Consider the following 24430-nt stretch of genomic DNA (forward strand, 5'->3'; position numbering starts at 1 on the left):
AGACACACCAAACTCTTACTTCTTCTGCTATCATTTCTCAGCAAGTATTCTAAATTGTAACTATTTTTACAAATTGTTACTACTTCAAAAGGAATTTAAAATCCTTTCTGAATCCTAGGAGACAGAGAACCCCAAATCCAGGAAAGAAGGTGTACTGAAATGTCTTAGATGTGCTATCTTAAGTTCCAGATAAGACCTTTATATTTTGTATATAAGCTTTCCAATGAAGTGAAGTGAAGCAGAAGTTGCTCAGTAGTATCCAACTCTTTGCGACCCCACGGACTGTAGCCCACCAGGCTCCTCTGTCTTTGGGATTCTCCAGGGAAGAATACTGGAGTGGGTAGTCATTCTCGTCTCCAGGGGATCTTCCCAGCCCAGGGATTGAACCCAGCATTGTAGGTGGATTCTTTACCATCTGAGTCACCAGGGAGGACTAAATACTGGGTTGAACAATATCTGGAACAAGATATGTCATTTCCAGAGTTCACATCTAGACTGAAGTCTGGCCAAGATCCGGCAAGGACCTGAATATTGTCCTGATACACCAAGATTTTGGGAGGGCTTTGTGGGTTGCATTGAAAAGATCAAGATTTTAGGCTTGCTAAGATGGTTTGTTATTTCCTGGACTACTGGAGCTGATAAGAGAAGATGCAGACAATGGCAAAAACAAAAAGGAAACAAAAACCATCACAGTGGAGAGGCCAGGGAACTGGGAGTTTCGGCAAAAGCGCCACAGCGGGCTTTACACAGAGCAACGGGAAACAGCAGGCGAGGGTGTTACCTTCAGAGTCAAGACTACGTTTTCTGGCTGAGGAAGGCAGAGCCGTCGCAGAGTTTGTGCAAGCACAGGCAGCATGCATCAAGAAAACAGAAAACGTTACTGAAGCGATTAACCACCACTGAGAATGTTAACATCCCGCACAGAGAGAACCAAGAGAGACAAGGACATAGCAAGGAGCATTTATGAGAGAAACAGTGTTTCAGGGAGAGTCGAGTTCTAGGGCTCCCACTTAAATTTACAGCTGGGTTTCTTGAAAGGCTCTTCATCAGTGTGCTAATCAGTTATGGACCCGGGAATTAGAGGGAAAGTTACAAATGCTTAACACACTGACCACAGGGTCCCCATAAAACCGAGTCCGGGGCTGCCTAAACCCCAGAACCCAAGGCTCCACCTTCCAGGTATCCTTTCTGAAACAACAATCTGATGATGTCATCCTCTTGCTTAGCAGCATTCCATGGGGTCCCACCATGTTTACTTCAAACTCCCCCATGTGGTCCTATCTTACTTACTCCTAGCTTCCTGGCCCCCCTCTTCTGGGCTGCTCAAATCCCTAGAAAGCACTGTGCTCTCTCTCCCTTCCTCACTTAGAGCTCCCCTCTGCTTGAACATTATTCCCATCACTCTTCTCCTGAGGAAACTCAAGTCTGAGTGTGGATGTTGCTTCCTCCAGGAAGTCTGTCCTGATAACCACATCTGGGTTGGCTGTACATTCTTCCTTCATGCTGCCGTGGGTCTTACACCTGCTCTTTCATAGCCCTTCCATCGTGTGGAGCGATGGCTCCCATGGAACCTGCTGCTCCAGGAAGGCGAGGACAGTGACCATCACACTCACTGTCTCTCCCGGGTGCTTGGTCCGGGACCTGTCTTACGAGAGGTGCCAGATCACAATCAGAGAAGCTAATGTTGAGAAGAGAGAAGGAGCCACATTGCCTAAGACCAACAATCCCTAAACAGCGGTCCAGAGACGGGGGATTGTCAGCGACGGTCAAGGACCGATCCATGGCAAAGTAATGAGCTTCCTACAATGAGAAATTTGCTCAAGTTATCAGACTGTCCCTTGTTTTTTTTTTTAAAAAAAGAGAGAGGTGATTTGTGTATGAAGGGGGGACATAGTCACTATTACACTTTTGCAAACACGGAGGATGGATTTCAGATGTCACAAACCCACCTGGATTGATGAGCTGACATTTACAAAGTGACAAATCAATATCCCAGGACTGTTAGCTCTGGCGAGGTCAGGACTGAAGCCTCGGCAATCAGTCCCCAGCCCTGCACCTGACCCCAGAGAAAGCTCCAAGACAAGTTCAGTTCAGTCGCTCAGCCATGTCCAACTCTTTGTGACGCCATGGGCTGCAGCACGCCAGGCTTCCCTGTCCCTCACCAACTCCCAGAGCTTGCTGAAACGCATCATTGAGCTGGTGACAGCATCCAACCATCTCATCCAAGACAGGGAAGCATAGTAACTGAGGGATGAAAAGAATAAGGAGGATCCAGCCCAGCTGAGTCTAGAGGATCATCAACCAAGAGGCTGGAGTGGAGCTGAACCATCATGGCCACACGAAAACCACTTCAGGAAGTCACTGCAAGGAAATTCGAAGTCCTGCCGACAGTGATGCTCAGAATATAAAAGATGGCAGATGGGAGGGGGCGGGGGGCTAGGAGAACTTCTCCTGAAAAGTTTTAGAGGTGTGGGTGATACTTATGGGTCATTGGTGGGAGGTGATCCCAAGTCACTACCTAAATTATCCGATACTGTGCATTCCTTGAAGATAGGAACCTTGTCCTTTAATTGAGCAGGCACCACTCTGACGAGCTAGGCTGAGAGGTTCTCCCTGCAGAAACCCCACGTGAGCAGTGAGACAAGTGATGTTCCTCTGTTTCCCTTGTTTACAGTCAGCCAGCAGGTGGAGACTCTGGAGGGGCTGGCCCACACCCGTTGGTCCCCAGGGGAAATGTATCTTTCCATAACAAGGTTCCTTTGCATGGCTCATTTTGCATCGCAAGCCCAGGGCTTGGCTCACGCCCTTGCGTGCTGAAAGCTCAGGATGGAATAGATGAATGTATTTAATGGCGACCTAAACACGTCTCCTGTGGGTAGTCTACTTCTGTGAGCACCAAGATTTACTATTCGCAAAGCACGTTCTCAGGTGCCTGCCATGGAGCCTGTGCTACACAAGTGCTAGCAAATGAGGGTTATTCAATGGGAGCGAGTTTCAAAAGGGAGGGGATTTATGTATACCTATGGCTGATTCATGTTGAGGTTTGACAGAAAACAGCAAAATTCTGTAAAGCAATTATTCTTCAATAAAAATAAATTAATTTTAAAAAAGAATAAAAACCCAAACACAAGTTAAAAAAAAAAAAAAGAGGGTTATTCAAGTTGTTTCTCGGATTTCTATAGCTTCATCTGTCTGGTCCTCAGATTTCCTCATGGCTCCATAACTCCAAATTCTCTCCCAATCCAGGTCTTCCACTTCTGCCTGACCATTTCTTGCCGGGGGAATTACACACAGTAATCTTTCATGGTTTCATAGGTAAAAGGCGCAGCTCAGGGGCTCTCACCCTCCGTGCTCACAGCTCATGATACTTGAATGGAAGCCGCTCCTCCCAGTGAGTCACCTTAGGATGACAGCAGGCTGACCTGGAGTGAGCCTCACTTTTGTGGATGTGCTCAGAGTTAGCCTGGCCTGGGTACAGACCCCAGGGTCGCCATGCAGTCTTCGGGTGACCTCAGCTCCCTAGACTCTCTGAGTGCAGGACTGTCTTGGACAGGTGTTGTGAGGTTAGAAACAATTTAAAAAAAACCTGCTAATCCAGTGCTCGGAACATGGCAGACAAGGAATGATGACTCTTATTATCACAAAATGGAAGGTGACAGTTCATGCTTCAAGAAGCAGTGAAGGGACTTCTTGGTGGTCCAGTGGCTAAGACTTGGTCTCTCAATGCAGGAGATGAGGGTTCCATTCCTAGTCAGGAATCTAGGGCCCAACATCCCTCACAGCCAAAAAACCAGTACAGAAACAGCAGAAGTAATGGTGTTCAACAATCATGTAACAAATTCAGTAAAGACATAAAAACTGTCCACATAAAAAAAAAAAAAATCTTAAAAATAAAAGAAGCAGAGGAGAAGCTTTGTGCTTCGAGCCAGGTGTGCAAATGGAAGCAGAGCTTTACTTCTCATTGCCCCTTTGCCTTTAAGTCTCAGTGTACACGCCAGCGCCACTCTGCAGGCTTTCTTGATTTCCCCAAGTGCCAGTACACTCTCCATCCTGAGCACGTTCACAGCCCTGGATCTGAACTTCTCATGGCGTGTGTATCCCTCTCCACCTTGCCTTCCAGGCATCTACTGCACCAGTCAGCTAGGGCTGCTATAACCAAATACCAGGGCTGGGTGGCTTGAAGAAAGAAATTTATTTTCTCATAGTTCTGGAGGCTGGAAAGTCTACGGTCAAGGTGTGGACTGGGTTAGTTTCTTTTAATGCCTCTCTCCTTGGCTTGCAGGTGGCCATCTTCTCCTGTCTCCACAGTCTTTTCTCTGTTTGTGTCCTAATCTCTTCTTAGAAGGAGACCAGTCAGATTAGATTAACACCCACCTGAATGACCCCATTTTGACGTAATCACCCCTTTAAAGACCTTACTTCTAAATACAATCCCATTCTGAGCCACAGGGGATTAGCACTTCAGCATATGAGTTTTGGACACAATTCAGCTCACAATGTCCAAGCATACACAAGTCTAACCCCATGACCTCCTTCTCACCAACTGCAAATTCTTGGAGTAAAGACATTAATTCTACATGCTTGTCGTCCTATTATGCATTGCTCCTAGCATAAATACTGTAAATACCCATTAAGTGAATACATTAAACAAAGGGAGAAGAAGTGTTTTTAAAAATCTCCAGAGGAGAATGAGACCACAGATTTTAAAGTACTACTTTGCACGTTCAGCTGACGTGGAAGAAGAAGGCAGTTCCATGGGAAGGAGTCATATTTCCATCCAAAGTCAAGGCTGCCCCTTGGAACAAAAGGTGTACACCTATTGACAGCTTCCAACTTCCCAAGGGATGAAGTTCACTGAAAGAGCCCCTGTCCAGAGACTTAGCAGCCTCCACTACTGTGGGCTCATCAGGAGATGAAACGAGCTGAGGACTTGGACAGCTGAATACCTCCCAAGGGCCATTCAGCTGAACAGAGGGTACCTGTGTGACGGTGCAGATTACACCCAGTGGGCATGGCCAGTATAGAGCACGTTGTGGAGGCCACCCAAGTCCTGGGACCTTAGCCATCTCCGTGTGCCTCCCCAGACTTCTTACTCCTGTGCTCGAAGGCATCTTCCAGAACCATGGAAGGTCAGAGTGCTGAGGGATTAACACTGTCCCCTGCCCCAAATAGCCCTGAAGATGCCTCTTCAGTCTCTAGGTGTATAGAGCGCTCAGCCCCTGCACCTTCCGATGGGCTCGTTCCAGGGTGTCTACAGGGTCCAGGGCAGCTGCTCTACGGGACAGAGCTCTGTCACCCCCTGTGGTGGGTGGTGGAATGACACACCCTCTGTAGGCTGCCCTCCCTCCTGTTTCACCTCCCACTCCCCAGCCAGGGTTCCTGGAACTTCCCAAATAAGTGACTTGCCCTGAAGTCGTTGACTCAGGCTCTGCTTCAAGAGAGCATTTACCTGACTAAGGCCAATCGGAAAACTCCCCTCCCAAGGCGCCCTGGCTTCCGGGGTGTCTCTTTAATCAAATCCTTCTCCCTGGATAACTGGGAAACGTGACCCAGTTCCACACCTAGGCAGGAGTCCATTCATTCATGTGGGCCCAGATCTGTCTCCTTTCTCCACCCCAGTGGTGTTTATCCATTTGGAAAGACACCTGAGGTGGAGAGGAAATCAGGAACAAGGGGGCCCCCAAGTTTATAGGAACTCCAGGTCTAATATCAAGCCAACCAGAAGACTCGTCCAGGGATGGTGGCAGCAAATGCTACCTCATACTCAACAGGCTGCTCAGAGTCACCTCGGGGTCCAAGGCCCTAGGCCCTCCAGGCCTGGCCCAGATGAAGCTCGGCCTCTCACCCCCTCCCATGCCTCTGCAGGGCTAACTGGCATTCCGGCTGGGCTGCTAATGGAATGCAAAATTTTAACATAAATATGAAAGCAACAGTCATTTTATTCTGCCCAGGGAGGCAGGCAGACACGGGGCATCATGTCTGGAAGATATAAATGAAGCCAGTGAAACGGAAGAATAAAGATGCTTTCCGAAGTATTAGGGCAGGCTGCGGGCACCAGGGAGTAAATGGCTCATTTTCTTTTATACACACAAACGGCCATGAAATGAAGCTTTCCTCTTGGCTTTTACATTCCGTTTTGTCTTGACTGTCATTTTACGGCAAATCGAGAATATGCAGCCACTGTTCCCACCGCCAGGCAAGAGGGGTTCACTGCCCTCCTGGTGCAGGGCCCTCACACCCACCGGGGACACGTTCATTCACATCTGTTGTCCTGGCCATTAAATAAATAAAAGTCCTGCTGGTCCCTTTGATTGTTGTCTTGACAACCACCTTCATACCAGGAAAGGTTGGAACGGGCAATCTGACCCTGCAGGACTAATAGCTTGACAAACAGATTCAACTAATCTTTATTATCCTAACATTCATGGCAACAAACATTTGTCTGTTTGTTTTACTGGCAACTGGCATTCATCATAAGCCAAAATCGAAAGAACACATTTGTCTCTTGAAGGAAGTTAATCTCGTGGACGCAGATGGGGTGAATTCGCAGTGCCCTAACCGTAACCCTAACCTTGGAGTTAACTAGAGACATGAAGGTGCCTGGGTACTTTCTGACAATACTGGCTGCTCACCTGAGCAGGGCCTTCACGGCCCTGCCCTGCCCTGGCCCCAGCTCACCTGGCCTTCCTCTCCCCTCACCCACTGGCTCCATCTACGGGCTTCCTCCTCTCATACCCCATCCTCCCCTCACTGGTCCCCTGCAGCCTGGACCACCCGCAAAGCCACCCCCGACCCGCTCCAGCCCTGCTCATCTTCTTTACCAGAGTCACCTCCTCGTGGAGGCACTCTGGTCAGAATTCACTCCTTTTCCTCTACATGTGTGCAAGCAGTTGTTACAAGTATGTGTCCCTGCTTCTAGGGGTGTTCAAACCACTCCATTTGTTAGAGGTTTCCTCCCTTGGCTTAAAAAAAAAAACAGCGTAAGACTTCATTTAAGGAACTTTTAGATTTTCAATAAAATACAGCTTAAAAGCTGAATATTTCTCTAAATGCCACCTTTGAAATTTCTGCTGTAGTTCAAATGGGATTTATAAGGTGTTTCAATATTCCATAAAATTTCTAAGTCAAAATATTAGCTAAATTCACAGATAACTGGTTATTTAAAGATTAACTTTCAAGTCAGTCAATATTTGGCTCATACTCACTTCTTGACAACAGATACATCAATCCAAAATTACCTTATCATACTCCTTTGAGGGGTCAAACTTCTTCTGTATAGTCTTTCTTAAAATATCTGGGGGGGAAAAAAGCCACAAAACAATAGCAAGATTACTTTTTCAGTAAAAATACAAAAAGCCTATTTAGAAAATACGTGCTCACAAATTATTGAACTGCAACATAGTATACTTTTATTTCTCTTTCTTAATGTAGGTAAATAATTGAGCTAATGACGCTCTAATCACTCAAAGAATGGAGGGCAGATATTTTTGACCTACAGTTTTGCCAGTTGGCAGAACTGGAGGGTTGCCATTTTTAAGAGTTTTTGGCTTTTCACAAGACACCTTCATATTTACCAGCAAACTACACACACCTACTTAATACTCACTAATAAAATGTTGCATTGAAATCGCTAATTCTTTTTTGTCAATAAATCAAGCTTAATTATTCCTTTCTAAATTTCCAGTGCAGCCGCATCGGTATGCTGACTCTGGTTGCTCAGTGATACTAACTGCAAGAGCCGAGCGACAGAAACCACATGGTCCTCAAAGCCTCAGATCTTTACTACCTTGCCCTTCACAAAGCAATCTGCCAACCCCTGTCTATATGAACACATTGACAGGACACTGAATTGCAATGTTTAAAGTTTTAATGTGACCGGCGTGCTTGATTTTTTGCCAGTTAATTTATGTAATCCAAATTGGATTGACAGCAACCAGTCTCAGGAAAGAATGAAGATCTAAACTGTAACTGCGACTTTTTGTTTTTAGTTGGAAAATGCATTAACAGTTGCACACAGGTTAGTGACATCAGATTTCCTTAGTGAACTGTGACTCCATTTATCCCTAATGCTTTTTGTCCCACAGCCAATGAAACTGTGAGTTCTCATTTGGAAACACAGATGTAATTTAGTCTTTAATAATTCCACATTTACATGGTATTTCACAAATGAAAGGAATTTACAATTAACCTAAGCCAAGAGCTCTTTTATTAAGTTTTTGGTTTTTTTTTTAACGTGGACCATTTTTAGTAGTCATTGAACTTGTTACAATATTGCTTCTGTTTTTATGTTGTGGTTTTTTGGCCCTGAGGCATGTTGGATCTTAGCTCCCTGACCAGGGATGGAACCCACACCCCCTGCATTGGAAGGTGAAGTCAACCACTGGACCTCCAGGGAAGTACCCTACCAAGAACTCTCAGCATGAGCTGTCCCTCCCCATCTCTCAGCAGTGCGTGAAAATCTGGAAACACTGAGCAAAATTGGGCTTTTGGGGGCATGATCATTTGGGGCATTTTAAAAACTCTCATCTCCAGACCTACATTGTATCCTGATCCACCCATCTAGTACTGACATAGTACAGAAGATGGCAGTGACTCAGTGGTAAAGAATCCACCTGCCAATGCAGGAGAAGCAGGTTCGATCCCTCGGTTGGGAAGATTCCCTGGAGGAGGAAATGGCAACCCACTCCAGCACTCCAAGATTCTTGCCTGGAAAATTCCATGGACACAGGAGCCTGGCGGGCTACAGTGCGTGGGGTCACAAAAAGTGGGACACGACTGAGTGACTGAGCGCACACAATGTGCTGACAGGGAGGGTGACTTGTCTAAAGTCTGTGACCCCAGCCCAGGTCTTCCCTTCTCTGGTGGGGGTCCATCACACACTGCCCACTGTCTCCTGCCCCAGGAGTGAGCATTCGGGATGTTCTGGGTCCTGCACAATCACTTCCAAAGTTCACTACTTGGGGGGCAAAGGAAACCCCAGGGTGAACCCTGTTTTAAATCAAAGATGTTCAGATGTACAGGCTAGGAAACAAAGCAAGTCACATCACCATAGGACGTGTGAGGGTTTTCCTTCTGGAAAACAGCTTCCCAACTGCGTGGAGCAGAGAGGCACATGGAGCAGACACGTGAGATGCAGGAACAGGGGCTCTCAAGCTGGCAGGCGCCCTGGGAACCCTAGAGCTTCTCCAAGGCCCCGCAGGGGCAGCCCGGGGCCAGGTCACAGGCATCCTCCGGCCTTGAGCCAGTCTCTCTGCTTCATCCGCACAGGTAACAATGTGCTCAGGTAGAGCCCTCACCTCGTTGGGCTGGCCAAAAACCCATCTCAAGACTTTGAAGCAGAGACATCTCTGTTCCCATGGTTTAAAGTAGCACCGTGTTACAGAAACACACTGAGAGCCACCTAAGTAATTTCAGATTTCTGAGTAGCTCCATTTAAAATGTAATTAATTAAAGATTAATTTTAGGAACTTGCCAGGCAATCCAGTGGTTAAGACGCCACACTTCCAATGCAGGGACTCAGGTTCAATCCCTGGTCAGGGAACTAAGATCTCACATGCCTTGCAGTCCAGCCCGCCAAAAAATTTCTACCATGTCAAGGTTATACAAATATATTTTTTTTAATTTTAAGATTAACTTTAATATTTTACTTACTCCAAGTATATGCAAAACAGTATCACTTCAATGTTGTTGCTGTTCAGTTTGCTAAGCTGTGTCCGACTCTTTTCGACCCCAGGGACTGCAGCCTGCCAGGCTTCCCTGTCCTTCACCATCTCCCTGAGTTTGCTCAAACTCATTTCTGCTGAGTTGGTGATGCCATCCAACCGTCTCATTCTCTGTCACTCCCTTCTCCTCTTGCCCTCAATCTTTCCCAACATCAGGGTCTTTTCAATATGGTATCAATATAAATATGAATCTGGAGGGGCTTTCCAGTTGTTTCAGAGGTAAAGAACCCGCCTGCCAATGCAGGAGACCCAGGTTTGATCCCTGGGTCAGGAAGACCTCCCTGGAGGAGGAAATAGCAACCCACTCCAAAATTCTTGCTCAGAAAATTCCATGGACAGAGGAAACTGGTGGGTTACAGTCCACGGGGTTGCAAAAGAGTTGGACATGACTGAGTACACACACAAACATGAATGTGCTCTTTTACAGCCTTATTTTCATACTAAGAGTTCAGAAGCTAGTGTGGATCCCTTCAGTTCAGTTCAGTCGCTCAGTCGTGTCCGACTCTGTGACCCCATGGACTGCAGCACCTGTCCATCACCAATTCCCGGAGTTTACTCAAACTCATGTCCATTGAGTCGGTGATGCCAACCAACCATCTCATCCTCTGTCATCTCCTTCTCCTCCTGCCCTCAATCTTTCCCAGCACCAGGGTCTGATGAGTCTGATCAGGTCAAATGAGTCAATTCTTTGCATCAGGTGGCCAACATATTGGAGCTTCAGCTTCAGCATCAGTCCTTCCAATGAACACTCAGCACTGATCTCCTTTGATGGACTGGTTGGATCTCCTTGCAGTCCAAGGGACTCTCAAGAGTCCTTGGATCCTTTCAGGGTATCACAATTCAGACAAGCTACAGTTCAAGTTCTTTGTGGTCAATGTGGTAAGGAACTTCTGCCCTAGACAGCACAGGCCCAGAGGTGGCAGGTACCCCTGCTTACATTCACCCTAGGGTTCACCCTCTCCGCCCAAAGTCCCAAGGCCTCTATCCACTTCCTTATCCTCCCCTCCTTCCCAGCGTCCCTTGCCACAAGCACACAGAATGAGCATCCTTCACACTCAGGACCACAATATCCATGTTTCCCTCGGCTTCCCTGTGTGTCTCTGATTAAGTGGCTCTTCATCAGGGTAAGCGAACACGAGAAATGCCTGCCCAACGCGATGCAAGCCTCTTTCCTTGACAAGCCAGGGACCGACCTTCTGCAGCTCACACCTCCAGGAAACTCTGTCTCAGAACTAATAGCTTCATTGCTGGTAAGAACTCTGAATCCGCTATTGTTCATCTCAGGAAGCACGTGCAAGAACTGGGGCCCCACCTCTTCCCCTCCACCCCTGGTGGTCCCCAAGCATCACACTTGCTCTACTGCACCCTGGTCCTTCGGATCACCTGAGTCCTCACACGGGAGGAGGTCATGAGGAGCACATGACCATGGGCTGGCCTGCCAGCTGGACCCAGGCACTCAGAGGCTCCCCCGTCTCCACTTGCTACGTCCTTTCTGCCCACCTAGTCCACATGAGGAGCCGGGTTCAAGGACGTGGCCCGCACAGAGTAATGTGAGCTGAGACCATCTGGATGGTGTACACCACAGAACCCAGTCAACCCCCACATTAACTTGGAAGATTCAGGTTGGGACGGTGGGGGTTGTGAAGAGATCTACTCATCTTGCAGCCCCTCAAGACAGGCCTTGAAAGTAAGCTTTCCTCCTTCTTAAACCTGCTACTGACGCATCTTGGGCAGGGAGGAGGGAGGGGGTCCACCTTTTAAGCCTCTCCTTGCTCTCAAGTTTCAGATTTCACCTGGGTCCCCCGCCCCCATGCTACAAGGCTGTGAACCAACCCAGCAACAAGTTCCAGGGCTCCAAACCATCGTGGTGTGGGTGCCGCACAAACACAATACTCCTTCACCAGAAAGAGGGTTGCTTCCATCCCACAGGTCCGACGGGACCCCGAATCTGTGACTAGTTCCCCGTATCGCCTGCTGAGTATTGGCCACTAGCATGCAGGCAGTACAGAGCGCCAGAGAACATGCAAATGGAAACCTCGGCCGAGGCGGGGTGCTCACCGCAGACCGCCCACCGTGACCGACGCCAGCTCTGACGCTTTCCAAATGGACAGAGTCGTGTCTGACTCTTCGCGACTCCATGGACTGCAGCTGCCCAGGTTGGCTTTCATCCCTGGGTTGGGAAGATCACCTGGAGAAGGGAAAGGCTACCCACTCCAGTATGCTGGCCTGGAGAATTCCATGGACTACAGTCCTTGGGGTCGCAATGAGTTGGACACGACTGAGCAACTTTCCCTTCACTTCACTTCACGGTCCATTTGTCTTTTTTTTTTTTTTCACGGTCCATTTGGAAAGCATCAGAGCTGATGTCGGCCATGGTGGACCGTCTAAATGGATAGTCTCGCCTAAAACTCCCCATCGTGTCTACATGCTTCTCAGTTCTTGGGAAGGCAGGCACAGCTCAAAGCAGGTTATAAAATGACCCAAAACACGAGGGCAGAGGGTTCCGTTTGCTGCAAGAATCCTGCTGACTTAAACCTGACCCGGTCTTTGGGCCACTCAGCACTCACCCACTGTATTAAGTGTCTACAGGGTGCCAGGTGCTCTGATCATGATAGAAGGGAATCAGACCCCTTGCTTGAGAAACCACGGTGTTCGCCCACCCTCCATGAGGCTTCAGTGTGGACAGTAGTGACCTTCTTGTCCCTCCAGAGCTGAGGGAGGACCTACTGAGATGCGACTCTAAAGGCACTGAGCAGAGGCCTGGACTACTCCAGGAGGCACAGGAGATCTCCCCACTCTCGGCTCAGAGGGCAGTCTGGTCATCTTCTTTCCTGCCCTGGATTCATTTCTGACGGTATCTTTCCATGCTCTTTTCCATAACATAGTAGTTGCTCCCGAAGACTGGCAGTGTGAAGGAAATATGTAAACATGTGGATGAGGAAGTTAGTCCCGCGGTAGAAGACTGTTTCTGAGAATCCGACTCTGTGGGTCTTCCTGGGTAGACTGTCAGCTTCTGTGTGCTTGGCTCCCAGACCTTACAATGTCTTCTCAACTGGGGATTTACTTAAAACTTCATGTGATGATGGAAATTAAGAAATGCGGCAGCAGGACGTCCTGGCGGTTCAGTGGTTAAGACTCGGTGCTAATAATGCAGGGGGCAGGGTTTGATTCTTGGTCAGGGAACTAAGATCCCACATGCCGTGTGGTGTAGCCAAAAAAAACTTAACAACTAAAAGATTAAAACATACAAGGTCTTGAAAATAACAAGAGTAAAATTCGTATTATATACGGAAAGAAGACTATTACAAATAATGTACATTCCTAGTAAGAAACCATGGAGGCTAGAGGACAGTGAAATGCATGACAGATTCATAGGTCTGAAAAAAACACAAACAAAAGTTGTCACCAAATTCTAGATGCAGCCAGATATCCATTAAAATAATAATAATAATAAAAGAATTGCGGTAGCAAGAGCAAGAATCCCTTGGTTATACCACCAAGTTACAAAGTGGGGGGGGGGGGTTGTTTTCGGCTCCTTATGTGTGTGCCTGTATATGTGTGATTTCTCCATGAGTTTTTTGATGTCTGAAGCTACACAAGCCATGTAAAATTTAAAAAATACCTAGTGCAGGCTCTATGACAGATCCATCTTCCTTAGCTTAGACAACACTCATCTTGACAAGTAGTTCAGCAGTTCAGTCACTCAGTCGTGTACAACTCTTTGCAGACTTTGCATGCATGCAACTTTTTGCAATCATGAACCGCAGCACGCCAGGCCTCCCTGTCCATCACCCAACCCCCGGAGTCTACCCAAACCCGTGTCCATTGAGTTGGTGATGCCATCCAATGATCTCATCCTCTATTGTCCCCTTCTCCTCCTGCCCTAAATATTTCCCAGCATCAAGGTCTTTTCCATTGAGGCAGTTCTTCGCATCAGGTGGCCAAAGTATTGGAGTTTCAGCTTCAACATCAGTCCTTCTAATGAACACCCAGGACTGATTTCCTTTAGCATGGACTGGTTGGATCTCCTCGCAGTCCAACGGACTCTCAAGAGTCTTCCCCAACACCATAGTTCAAAAGCATCAATTCTTCTGTACTCAGCTTTCTTTATGGTCCAACTCTCATATCCATACATGAGTACTGGAAAAACCATAGCTGTGACTAGATGGACCTTTGTCGGCAAAGTGATGTCTCTGCTTTTGAATATGCTGTCTCGGTTGGTCATAGCTTTCCTTCCAAGGAGCAAGCATCTTCTAATTTCGTGGCTGCAGTCACCATCTGCAGTGATTTTGGAGCCCCCAAAAATAAAGTCTGTCACTGTTTCCACTGTTTCTCCATCTATTTGCCCTGAAGTGATAGGATCGGATGCCATTCGTGGGGTTCTCAAGGCAAGAATACTGAAGTGGTTTCCCATTCTCTTCTCCAGCGGACCACATTTGTCAGAACTCTCCACCATGACTCATTGTCCATCTTGGGTGGCCCTACACGACACGGCTTATAGTTTCACTGAGTTAGACAAGACTGTGGTCCATGTGTGGGGTCCATGGGTGTAGAAGAGCTTGAGGCATTTTGTCCTGAGCACAGTTTAGCGCAGTGCTCAGGATGTGGTATTGATATACTGACGTGGGAATGTTGGCGTCTGTCCTTCACCTTCACCCTCATTCTGCTCTGCCCTGAAAATGGGAGGACCTTGCTTATCCAGTTCTTCAGTGACTGGAACTGGGAGACGACTGGACTTTTCTCCAGCTACATATCACCTCCTCACCCCCAGCCTCAAATACTGGAGATAGCTACCCGTGTCAGTCAGGTTCTCTAAGAATCAGAACCAGGAAGAGGTGAGATGACAGAGACAGAGATAAAGAGACAGGAAAAGAGAGAGATGGAGATAGAGATAAAGAGACAGAGATAGAGAGATGAGACAGAGAAATATACAGAGCTAGAGATAGAAATAGGAGGAGAGATAGAGGGGAGGGAGAGAGAGAAGGTTAGAGGCTGATCTTAAGGACTCGTGGGCACGAGCCAGTCTGAAATCTCAGGGCAGGTCGAGGACTCAGCCAGCGGCTAACTGCAGCTGAGTCTCTCCTTCCTGTGGAAATCTGGCTTTGCTCTGAAGACCTTTCTGCTGATTGGATAAGGGCTACCCACATTATGGAGGGGAATCCCCTAGACTGACTCATCTTCCTGTAGGTGTCAACCACAGCTACAAAACACCTTCCCAGCAACGCTTAGATTAGCATTTCACCAAATCACTGGGTACCACTTTCTGGCCCCGTGGACACAGAAGACCAACCACAACCTGGCTGTGCCAGCTGCGCTCCCCAAGGAATGGTTACGCCCCGCGGGTGTGCTGAAGCAGAGTGTATCTGAGCAGCCCTGTCACCCTCAGTAGCAGCCACTCCTGACAACCTGAGCCCCCAGCCAGGTCATCAGGTCCCTTTAGGCAAGGACGGGGGGCCAAAGGCCGCCTCTGAGGACAACTGATCCTGAATGATGGAACAAAGAACCCTGAGTCGACTTAGGTTTGGTGTGAGCTGAACTAAAAGGCAGACAATTGTATCTTGAAAATACTTTCATCAAAAACGTCTGAACTGAATTAGTTGGTCAGTTGCCAAGGTTAAGGGTCACTTCTCTGATGAAGACACTTCAGCGAGCCCGTCTTCCAGCAGCCCGACTGGCTGAAACGTGCTCGCTATTCTTTGACATCGGGATGAACGTGACCTGCCCACTCCTTGGTTTACACCTTCGTCTGGCTACTCTGGATGTCAATTTGGGGACCCAAACCATGCCCCTGCCTCTTGTCCTGGAGTTCACCATATTCCTTCTGGAGTGCCCACAATGAGTTTGTCTGAACTTAACCCTTAAAGAAGAATGCGTTTCAACAATCCCGTCAGGCAGCCACCGTCCTGTACCTTCCAGTTTCACAGAGAGCTTCCTTCTGCAGCTCACCTCCTCCATCAACACGACTAAGTCCTTCGGTTTGTGGTTCAGTGAAGGGACTGATGCTTCCGATCTTTGCAAGCCAAGCCGCTTTTTTGGGAGCTTATCAAAGGTAGTCTCCGTGTCTCCAGGTGTGTCACCAAGTATAGTGAAGTCGCTCAGTCGTGTCCGACTCTTTGTGACCCCATGGACTGTAGCCTACAAGTCTCCTCAGTCCATGGAATTTTCCAGGCAAGAATGGTGGAGTGGGTTGCCATTTCCTTCTCCAGGGGATCTTCCCAACCCAAGGATTGAACCCGAGTCTCCCATGCTGCAGGCAGATGCTTTACCATCTGAGCCACCAGGGAAGTCACCAAGTATCCCAGAGGGCAAAACTCCTTTTCCTATTTCCATTGTATTTAATACAATGCGAATCAACCCTTGGTGTGGTTTCCCTTCATTTGAACAGTTCTCCTTGAATTGACTGGAGTGGCTTCCCTGCAGGAGGACACACGGGCTTGCACCAAGGTTCGCATTGGCACTAGCTCACTCTTCCAGAAAAGAGCCCAAGCAAATGCTACACAGGATGCGATTCTCGAGAAAACCTCCAGGACCAGTCTGGCCTTTGACTTTCCCCAGCACCAGCTCACACCCATCCACACCGGGGATTCTATTTCACTGTTAGACCACGTACAGCCAAGTCTGCGACTGGGGCAGGCTGGCCCTTCAATCATTTCAAGTGCCTTAGAGAAGGCAGGCCGTTGCACTGCACAGGAGCAGGGGGACTTGTGGGGTCTCTGGAACTTGGAATCCCTGACAAAGATGCCACTGGAACAAGGGCTCAAAGCCCAGTGGCCTCGCTGATCACGGGACGGGGCTGGGAGGGGGCCACTGGGCCCCAGACAAAGACGGACCAGCAGCTATGTTGCCACCGCTGATAAATCCAGGACGGGGGAGGCAGGGAACACAGCCAAGATACCTGCAGAGTCCAGATATTTGGTCATTCCCTCACTAAGACACTCCTGGAAAGCACACTTTCTGTCTGCTCTCCGTTTGAGGAATGTTGGCCTTGAGGATGTTTGAATCACATCTTTTGTCTGCGCCGAGGTCCATGTGACCACACAGACACTCCCGTGAGTGTGCAAATCAAAGTCCCATTTTGTTCCCTCCTGTGACAATATAAGGCTCAGCTATGGACCATGGCCCCCCGTGGATACAGGGTGAGACCAGGAGCAGAGTGAAGCAGGAAGAATTTTTCCTGTGTATACTCTGAACTTCCTTGAATTTTAAGGGAGTATCTTAAAATTTTTAAACAAATCTATTTATTGTCTAATAATGAAACAATATGAAAGACATCTTCTTTCACCCCTTTGCCAGTCCTCCTCTCCCCCCAAAACATAAAAGCATAGAGTTTATAACACTGTCAAGCTAAAAAATTATAGTTCCTATAAATATAACCAGATTTGACAGTTTCTTGTGTGGGAGATGTGATCCAGAGTCACTTTTACAGTATGTCAGCATGTAACATTTGTCATTTAAAAAACAAACAAACAGAAAACCTTGCTAATCCCCTGGTGGTCCGGTGGTTGACTCTGCACTTCCAATGCAGGGTTCATGGGTTTGAGTCCTGATCGAGGAACTAAGATCCCACAAGCCCTGTGGCACGGCCAAAAGAAACAAGGAAAAACCTGAAAAGAAAGGAAGCTAAAATCTGCAAATTTTCAGATGTTTCCCAATACATAATCATTGAAAAGGTCATAATCAAATGTTCAAGATCTAGAAAAGCCCAGTTTTGTCCGAACAAGTATGTGGTCCAGGCAAAATACACTCTTCCAGGGCTTGTTACTAACACACCAGAAGCACCCTTTTCTGTGGTTTTGTCTCCATTCTTTCAGCTTGCGCCCGCTGAGCTGTACAGTCCCCAAGAGTCTCTTATGTTGGTCCCCAAACTACTTTCTATCAGTTGTCCTTGTTGATGTAATTTCATAACTTAATTAAACATTATGGAAACAAACAAAATACGACTACAAGAAACAAAAGTTGTTTATCAGATTCTAAACTGAATGTTTTGACCTCTTTAAGGGGTTATTTTACACATGAAAAGATCTGTTGACTGCTTTGTAATAACACTTTAAAAGCCCTGATGAAAGGGAAAGTATTAGTCGCTCAGTCGTGTCCAACTCTACACGACCTCATGGACTCTAGCCCACCAGGCTCCTCTGTTCCCGGGATTTCCCAGGCCAAAATACTGGAGTGGGTTGCCATTCCCTTCTCCAGGGGACATTCCTGACCCAGGGATCAAACTCGGGTCTCCATTCAGGAGAATTCTTTACCATCTGAGTCACCAGGGAAACCCAAAAGTCCTGATAGAAAAATAATAAGAATCTAGGGGGAAAAAAAGATCAGTGCTCAGTGGACACCACAGATTCTTGTTAGTGGAATAAAACCTGAACTAGAAGCCACAGGAGCTGTGTTGCTGGGGAAATTCCTACCCAGAGACTTACACTCCTTTGACATTAGGATGACATTCCCCTGACATTCACAACAAACTGTGGAAAATTCTTAAAGAGATGACAATACCAGACCACCTTATCTGCCTCCTGAGAAATCTATATGCAGGTCAAGTAGCAACAGTTAGAACCAGACATGGAACAATGAACTGGTTCCAAATTGGAAAAGGAGTACATCAAGGCTGTATATTGTCACCCTGCTTACCTAACTAATACACAGAGTACACCATGAGAAACGCAGGGCTGGATGAAGCACAGGCTGGAATCAAGATTGCCGGGAGAAATATCAATAACCTCAGCTACGCAGATGACACCAACTTTATGGCAGAAAGCAAAGAGGAACTAAAGAGCCTCTTGATGAAGTGAAAGAGGAGAGTGAAAAAGCTGGTTTAAAACTCAACATTCAGAAAACTAAGATCATGGAATCTGGTCCCATCACTTCACAACAAATAGATGGGGAAACAGTGGAAACAGTGACAGACTTTATTTTCTTGGCTCCAAAATCACTGCAAATGGTGACCGCAGCCATGAAATTAGAAGATGCTTGCTCCTTGGAAGGAAAACTATGACCAACCGAGACAGCATATTCAAAAGCAGAGACATCACTTTGCCAACAAAGGTCCATCTAGTCAAAGCTATGGTTTTTCCAATACTCATGCATGGATATGAGAGTTGGACCATAAGGAAAGCTGAGCACAGAATCGATGCTTTTGAACTATGGTGTTGGGGAAGACTCTTGAGAGTCCCTTGGATTGCAAGGAGATCCAACCAGTCCATCCTGAAGGAAATCAATCCTGAATATTCATTGGAACAACTGATGCTGAAGCTGAAACTCCAGTACTTTGGCCACCTGATGCAAAGAACTGACTCATTGGAAAAGACCTTGATGCTGGGAAAGATTGAGGGCAGGAGGAGAACAGGATGACAGAAGACAGTTGGATGGCATCACTGACTCGACGGACATAAGTTTGAGCAAGCTGCAGTAGTCGGTGATGGACAAGGAAGCCTGGCATGCAGCAGGCCATGGGATCACAGAGAGTCTGACATGACGGAACGACTGAACTGAACTGAACTGACTTTCAGATTGTTCAGTGGAAAATGAGGACTCAGGAACCTCCAAACTAGTGCCACCCGCTAGAATGGAGAACTGGTCAGATAACAGGTGACATCATTGCTTTCCTGGATGCATCAGAGAACTGAGACCACGAAGCAATCTATTTCAGTGAGCATCACGCCGCTGAGGTGAGACAAGGGACACGCTAGCTATTTCCCCTTTGGCGATCAGGCAGGAAAAAACCACTGCAAGTGTTCACAACACCTTAAAGCCTGAGTCTGGACTAGCATATCCCCATGGACTACATGAGAGCCCAGAATCATGAAGGGGCCCACGGGGTGATTATGAAAGAGACTGGGGCAGGGCAGGTACCTAGAGAAAGTCCCCTTGGGGGCAGATGGGCAGGAGGTGGTGAGCTGACACACGCAAAGTCCATATATTTCCCTGGACGTTCCTCTGAGACAAGGCAAAGCCTCAGTGCCCCGTGGCCAAAGCAACACCCCACTGCTTCTTCCAGGCTGCGAGGAGAAGCAAAGCCCAACTGATCATGGAAAAGAGGCTGGAAACCCTCCCGCCTGTAGGACACAGGGAAAGACCAATTGCTGCTACGGGAGGGCAGGGTGGAAGCAAGACTCCTTTGGACCCAGGAAGGAAGGCACTCTTAGGGCAGAAGCCTTGCTTCTTCCCAACACCAGGGCAGATTCCAGGTCAGAGCGTGGCTGCCACAAGGAGAAGGCCTAGGAATGCTGAGAAAACCCCACTGCCACCGCCCAGGCTCACTGGCACAGGCCTGGCTAAGCCTGAAGCTGTACCAGGGTGATACTGCCTCCCACCATGAGGCAGCACTGAGTGACAAGCACCTCCACCAGGGCGGAAGGAGCCAGAGCGCCAGCAGCTACAGGTGAGCAGGGGCTGATCAGTGATGAGGGCGGAGTGGGGACACTGCAGACAGCCCTCCTGCACGGACACCACCCCTCACTATGCACAGGGCACCGCGCACTCCACCAGGGATCCGGAAGCCTGAGTGTGGTGTGCTGAAGTCGCTACAGCAACAAACTCACTCAACCCAGCTCACCAACTGACCAGAAGGACTCAGCTTCCCACACCAACAGCCTGACGGACACGAGATGGGGCTGGGTCACCCCAGTTTCTATAATTCTACACAGTGTCCAGCATTCAGGAAAAAAATCACAAGACACATGTAAAAGAAAGAAAGAAAACAATATGACCCATCGTCAGGAGAGTATCAGATCCAGAGACAATCCAGACGTTAGAGAACCTTCAGACAGGAATTAAAAAAAAAAAAAAAAAGGATTCTTGAGAGGATTTACACTTATAATTCAAGGTAAAATAAAATGCCTAAGCAAAGTATGTACAATTTTTCGGATTCTCCAAATTTAACAACTTTAACCAATCAACTACCAATCATAATTATGTTGAATAAGAGGACTCTACTCTCCTTAAATTAATCCTAAATTTTTTTTACTATAAATCAATCTAGCAGCAATTCTCTAAGAATTATAATTTGTTCTGCTCTGTCCAAGTTTCCAACTTGTGGGCCCCTGCATCTATATTCTTTCTCAGAATCCTTTAGAGGAAATGGAGGGGAAGATAGTGTTATGTGAGTCACTCAGTCCTGGCTGACTCTTTGCGACCCCATGGACTGTATGTAGCCCACCAGGCTCCTCCGTCCATGGGATTCTCCAGGCAAGAATACTGGAGTGGGTTGCCATTCCTTTCTCCAGGGGATCTTCCTGACCCAGGGCTCCTGCATTGCAGGCAGATTCTTTGCCGTCTGAGCCACCAGGGAATTCGTGGGGCCCTGTGACTCACCACTGAGCCATGTGCTTTAGGCAGCACGGCAGAGCAAGAAGAGCATGCAGTTTAGAACCAGTCATAACCGGCTTCAGTTCTGCCGTCACCACTCAGAAGCCATGTGACCAGTTAGAATATGGATCAAATTACAGAAACTCTCTGGGCCTCAATTTTTCATCTGTAAAATGAAGAGAAAGCAATTGCTACTTAGGAGCTTATCAGAATGATATAAGACGGCCACCACACACAATCCTCCCAGGAATCCGGTAGGGGAAGTAGGGCCCTTCTGATTCCCAAGTGAGGACCCTGAGGCTCAGAAGGCTGAACACGCTGCACAAGATCACTTGGTTCATAAGTGGTGGGGCAGGAATTCAGACTCGGGAACATTTTAACGCAGAAGCCCACACACTTTCCAGCACACAGCCCTGTGTGGTTCAGATTCCAGATCCAGCCTTGCCACCTGTGGGCAAGTAAAGTGACTTGGGCCATTGAATTCTCTATGCTTCCATTTCTTCATATGGACAATGAGTTACTAAGACCTACCTGACAGGATGATCGTTAAATATTATAAGTTATATGTGGTGTATAAAGCACACCTCAAAGGGTACCTGACATAATAATGAATGCCTCCAAATCGTGGTGTTGATCGTGGTGATGACGGTGGTGGTGGTGGCTTGGCTGAAGTGGTAGTTTATAAAAAGATAGGTCTTTGGGCTTTTGGATCCAAGATAAATATTGGCAAAATATCTATTATAGGCAGATTAAGAGGAGAAGACTGTGGTCTTGTCCCGGTTCTCCAATTACTTGCTCTATCATATTCAATTAAGTCCCTTACCCTCTTAGGTCTGAGTTTTCCCATAGGTATAATGACATAATTAGACTACACTCACAAAAATATTTGATAGGTAGATGGAAAGATATACTATGCTCACAGACTGGAAGAATCAGTATTATTAAAACGTCCATACTGCCTAAAGGCAATCTATAGATTCAGTGCAATCCCTATCAAAATGCCAACAGCATTTTTCACAGTACTGGAAGGCTGCAGTCCATGGGGTCGCTGAGGGTCGGACACGACTGAGCGACTTCACTTTCACTTTTTACTTTCCTGCACTGGAGAAGGAAATGGCAACCCACGCCAGTGTTCTTGCCTGGAGAATCCCAGGGAGGGGGGAGCCTGGTGGGCTGCCGTCTGTGGGGTCACACAGAGTCGGACACGACTGACGCAACTCAGCAGCAGCAGGACAGATAATTCTAAAATTTTGTATGGGAACACAAAGACCCTGAATAGTCAAAGCAGTCTTGAGAAAAAAAGAACAGAGCTGGAGGCATCATATGCCTTGATTTCAGACTATGTTACAAAGCTACATTAGTCATAATAGTATGATACTGGCCTAAAAACAGACACATAGATCATATAGAGAGCCCAGAAATAAACTCATGCACTTGTGGTCAACTAATCTGCAACAAAGGAGGCAAGAACACATAATGAAGAAAAGAGAGTAGCTTCAATAAGTGATGCAGGGAAAATTGGACAGCTACGTGTAAAAGAATGAAACTAGAACATTTTCTCACACCTTACACACATCATCAACTCGACGGACGTGAGTCTGAGTGAACTCCAGGAGATGGTGATGGACAGGGAGGCCTGGCGTGCTGCGATTCATGGGGTCGCAAAGAGTTGGACACGACTGAGCGACTGAACTGAATTGAACTGAACTATACAAAAATAAAACTCAAAGCGGATTAAAGACCTAAATTTAAGACTGGAAACCATACAACTCCAAAAAGAAAACATAGGCAGAACACTCTTTGACATAATCATGGCAATATTTGTTTTTGCTCTGTCTCCTAAAACAGAAGGAATAAAAGCAAAAATAAATATTTGGGACCTAATTAAACTTAAAAGCTTTTAAAGGAAACCACAGACAAAAACGAAAAGAAAACCTACGATTAGGAGAAAGTATTTGCAAATGTTATGACTGATAAGGGGTTAATAACTAAATTACAGCTCACACAACTTAATACCAAAAACAAGCAAACAACCCAACTAAGTAATATGCCAACAGTCACAAGAAAAGATGCTCACCATAAACGAACATCAGAGAAATGCAAATCAAAACCACAACGAGGAACTTCCCTGGTGGTCCAGGACATAAGAATCTATCTGCCAGTGCAGGGGACACGGGTTTGATTCCTGGTCTGGAAAGATTCCACATGCGGTGAAGCAAATGAGCCCACATGCCGCAACTGCTAGAGTCAGCGCTGCCAGAGCCTGGGCTCCACAGCAAGAGAGGCCACAGGATTAAGGAGCCTGAACACCGCAGTGAAGCGCAGCCTCTGCTCACCGAAACTAGAGAAAACCCACGTGCAGCAACAAAGACCCAGCACAACCACAAACCAAACAAAAACAAATTTCAAAAAACACACAATGAGATATTACCTCACAAGTGTCAGAATGGCTATCACCGAAGAGCACAAAATAACACGTGTCGGCAAGGACGTGGAGAAAAGAGAACTCTTGCACAGTGGTGGTGGGAATACAAACTTGCACAGCCATTAAAGCAAACACTACGGAGGTTCCTCAGAAAACTAAAAACAGAACTACCGTATGATCTAGCAATCACGTTTCTGGGTGGATATCTGAAGAAAACGAAGACGCTAATCTGAAAAGATGCACGCACCCCAGCGCTCACAGCAGTAATGTTTACAGTGGCCGAGACGTGGAGGCGACCTAGGTGTCTTCCCACAGACGAACGGACAGAGAACACGTGGCGTATACACAGTGGAGTGCTGCAGCCACAGAAGAAGAGGAAATGCTGCCATTAGCAACAACATGGATGAATCTGGAGGGTCTCATGCTTAGTGAAATAAGTCAGAGAAAATCCAGCGCCATATATCACCGCTTACATAGTCCAGCTAAGAAAAATAAAACAAACTCATGAATGCAACAAAACGTAAACTCACAGATACAGAGAACAGATTGCCAACGGAGTGAAGGCACAGGGGAGAAAGCAGAGGATTAAGATTGGAGTAGGGGATTAAGAGGCACAAACTACTACGTATAAAATAAAAAACTGCAAGGATATACTGTGCGTCACAGGGAATACAGCCAATACTTTATATTAAATTAAAATGGAGTAAAATCTGTAAAAAATTCGAACCACTGTGTTGTACACTTGAAACTAATGTTAACACAGTAAACGGATGATACCTCAATAAAGAGTTGCATCTTAAAAAAAAAAAATTAGTACCCACAAATACGTCCCAGATCTCATACTAGTGCTAAGGTTTCAGCGATGAAAAGATATAATCCTGCAGTTAATGGGCTCACAGTCTACCAGGAAGACAGATAAGGAGATAGGAGATAGGTGTGCTGTGTGGGGCAATGTGGTCACACGAGACTCAACGTC

At 47.0% G+C, this 24430-nt stretch overlaps 1 protein-coding gene across 15 annotated transcripts in view; it reads right to left on the bottom strand.

The window, feature by feature from the left end:
- Positions 1 to 24430, bottom strand: part of PROM1 (prominin 1) — a 144680-nt gene that overhangs the window by 65910 nt on the left and 54340 nt on the right. For all 15 annotated transcript variants that reach the window (XM_069594749.1, XM_069594754.1, XM_070292455.1 and 12 more), the window contains one exon: positions 7239 to 7294. In XM_069594749.1, coding sequence (XP_069450850.1) covers positions 7239 to 7294 — 56 coding nt within the window. The remainder of the gene's footprint in view (positions 1 to 7238; positions 7295 to 24430) is intronic.

This window comes from Ovis canadensis, chromosome 6 (genome assembly GCF_042477335.2).
Source record: "Ovis canadensis isolate MfBH-ARS-UI-01 breed Bighorn chromosome 6, ARS-UI_OviCan_v2, whole genome shotgun sequence".
NCBI lineage: Eukaryota > Metazoa > Chordata > Mammalia > Artiodactyla > Bovidae > Ovis > Ovis canadensis.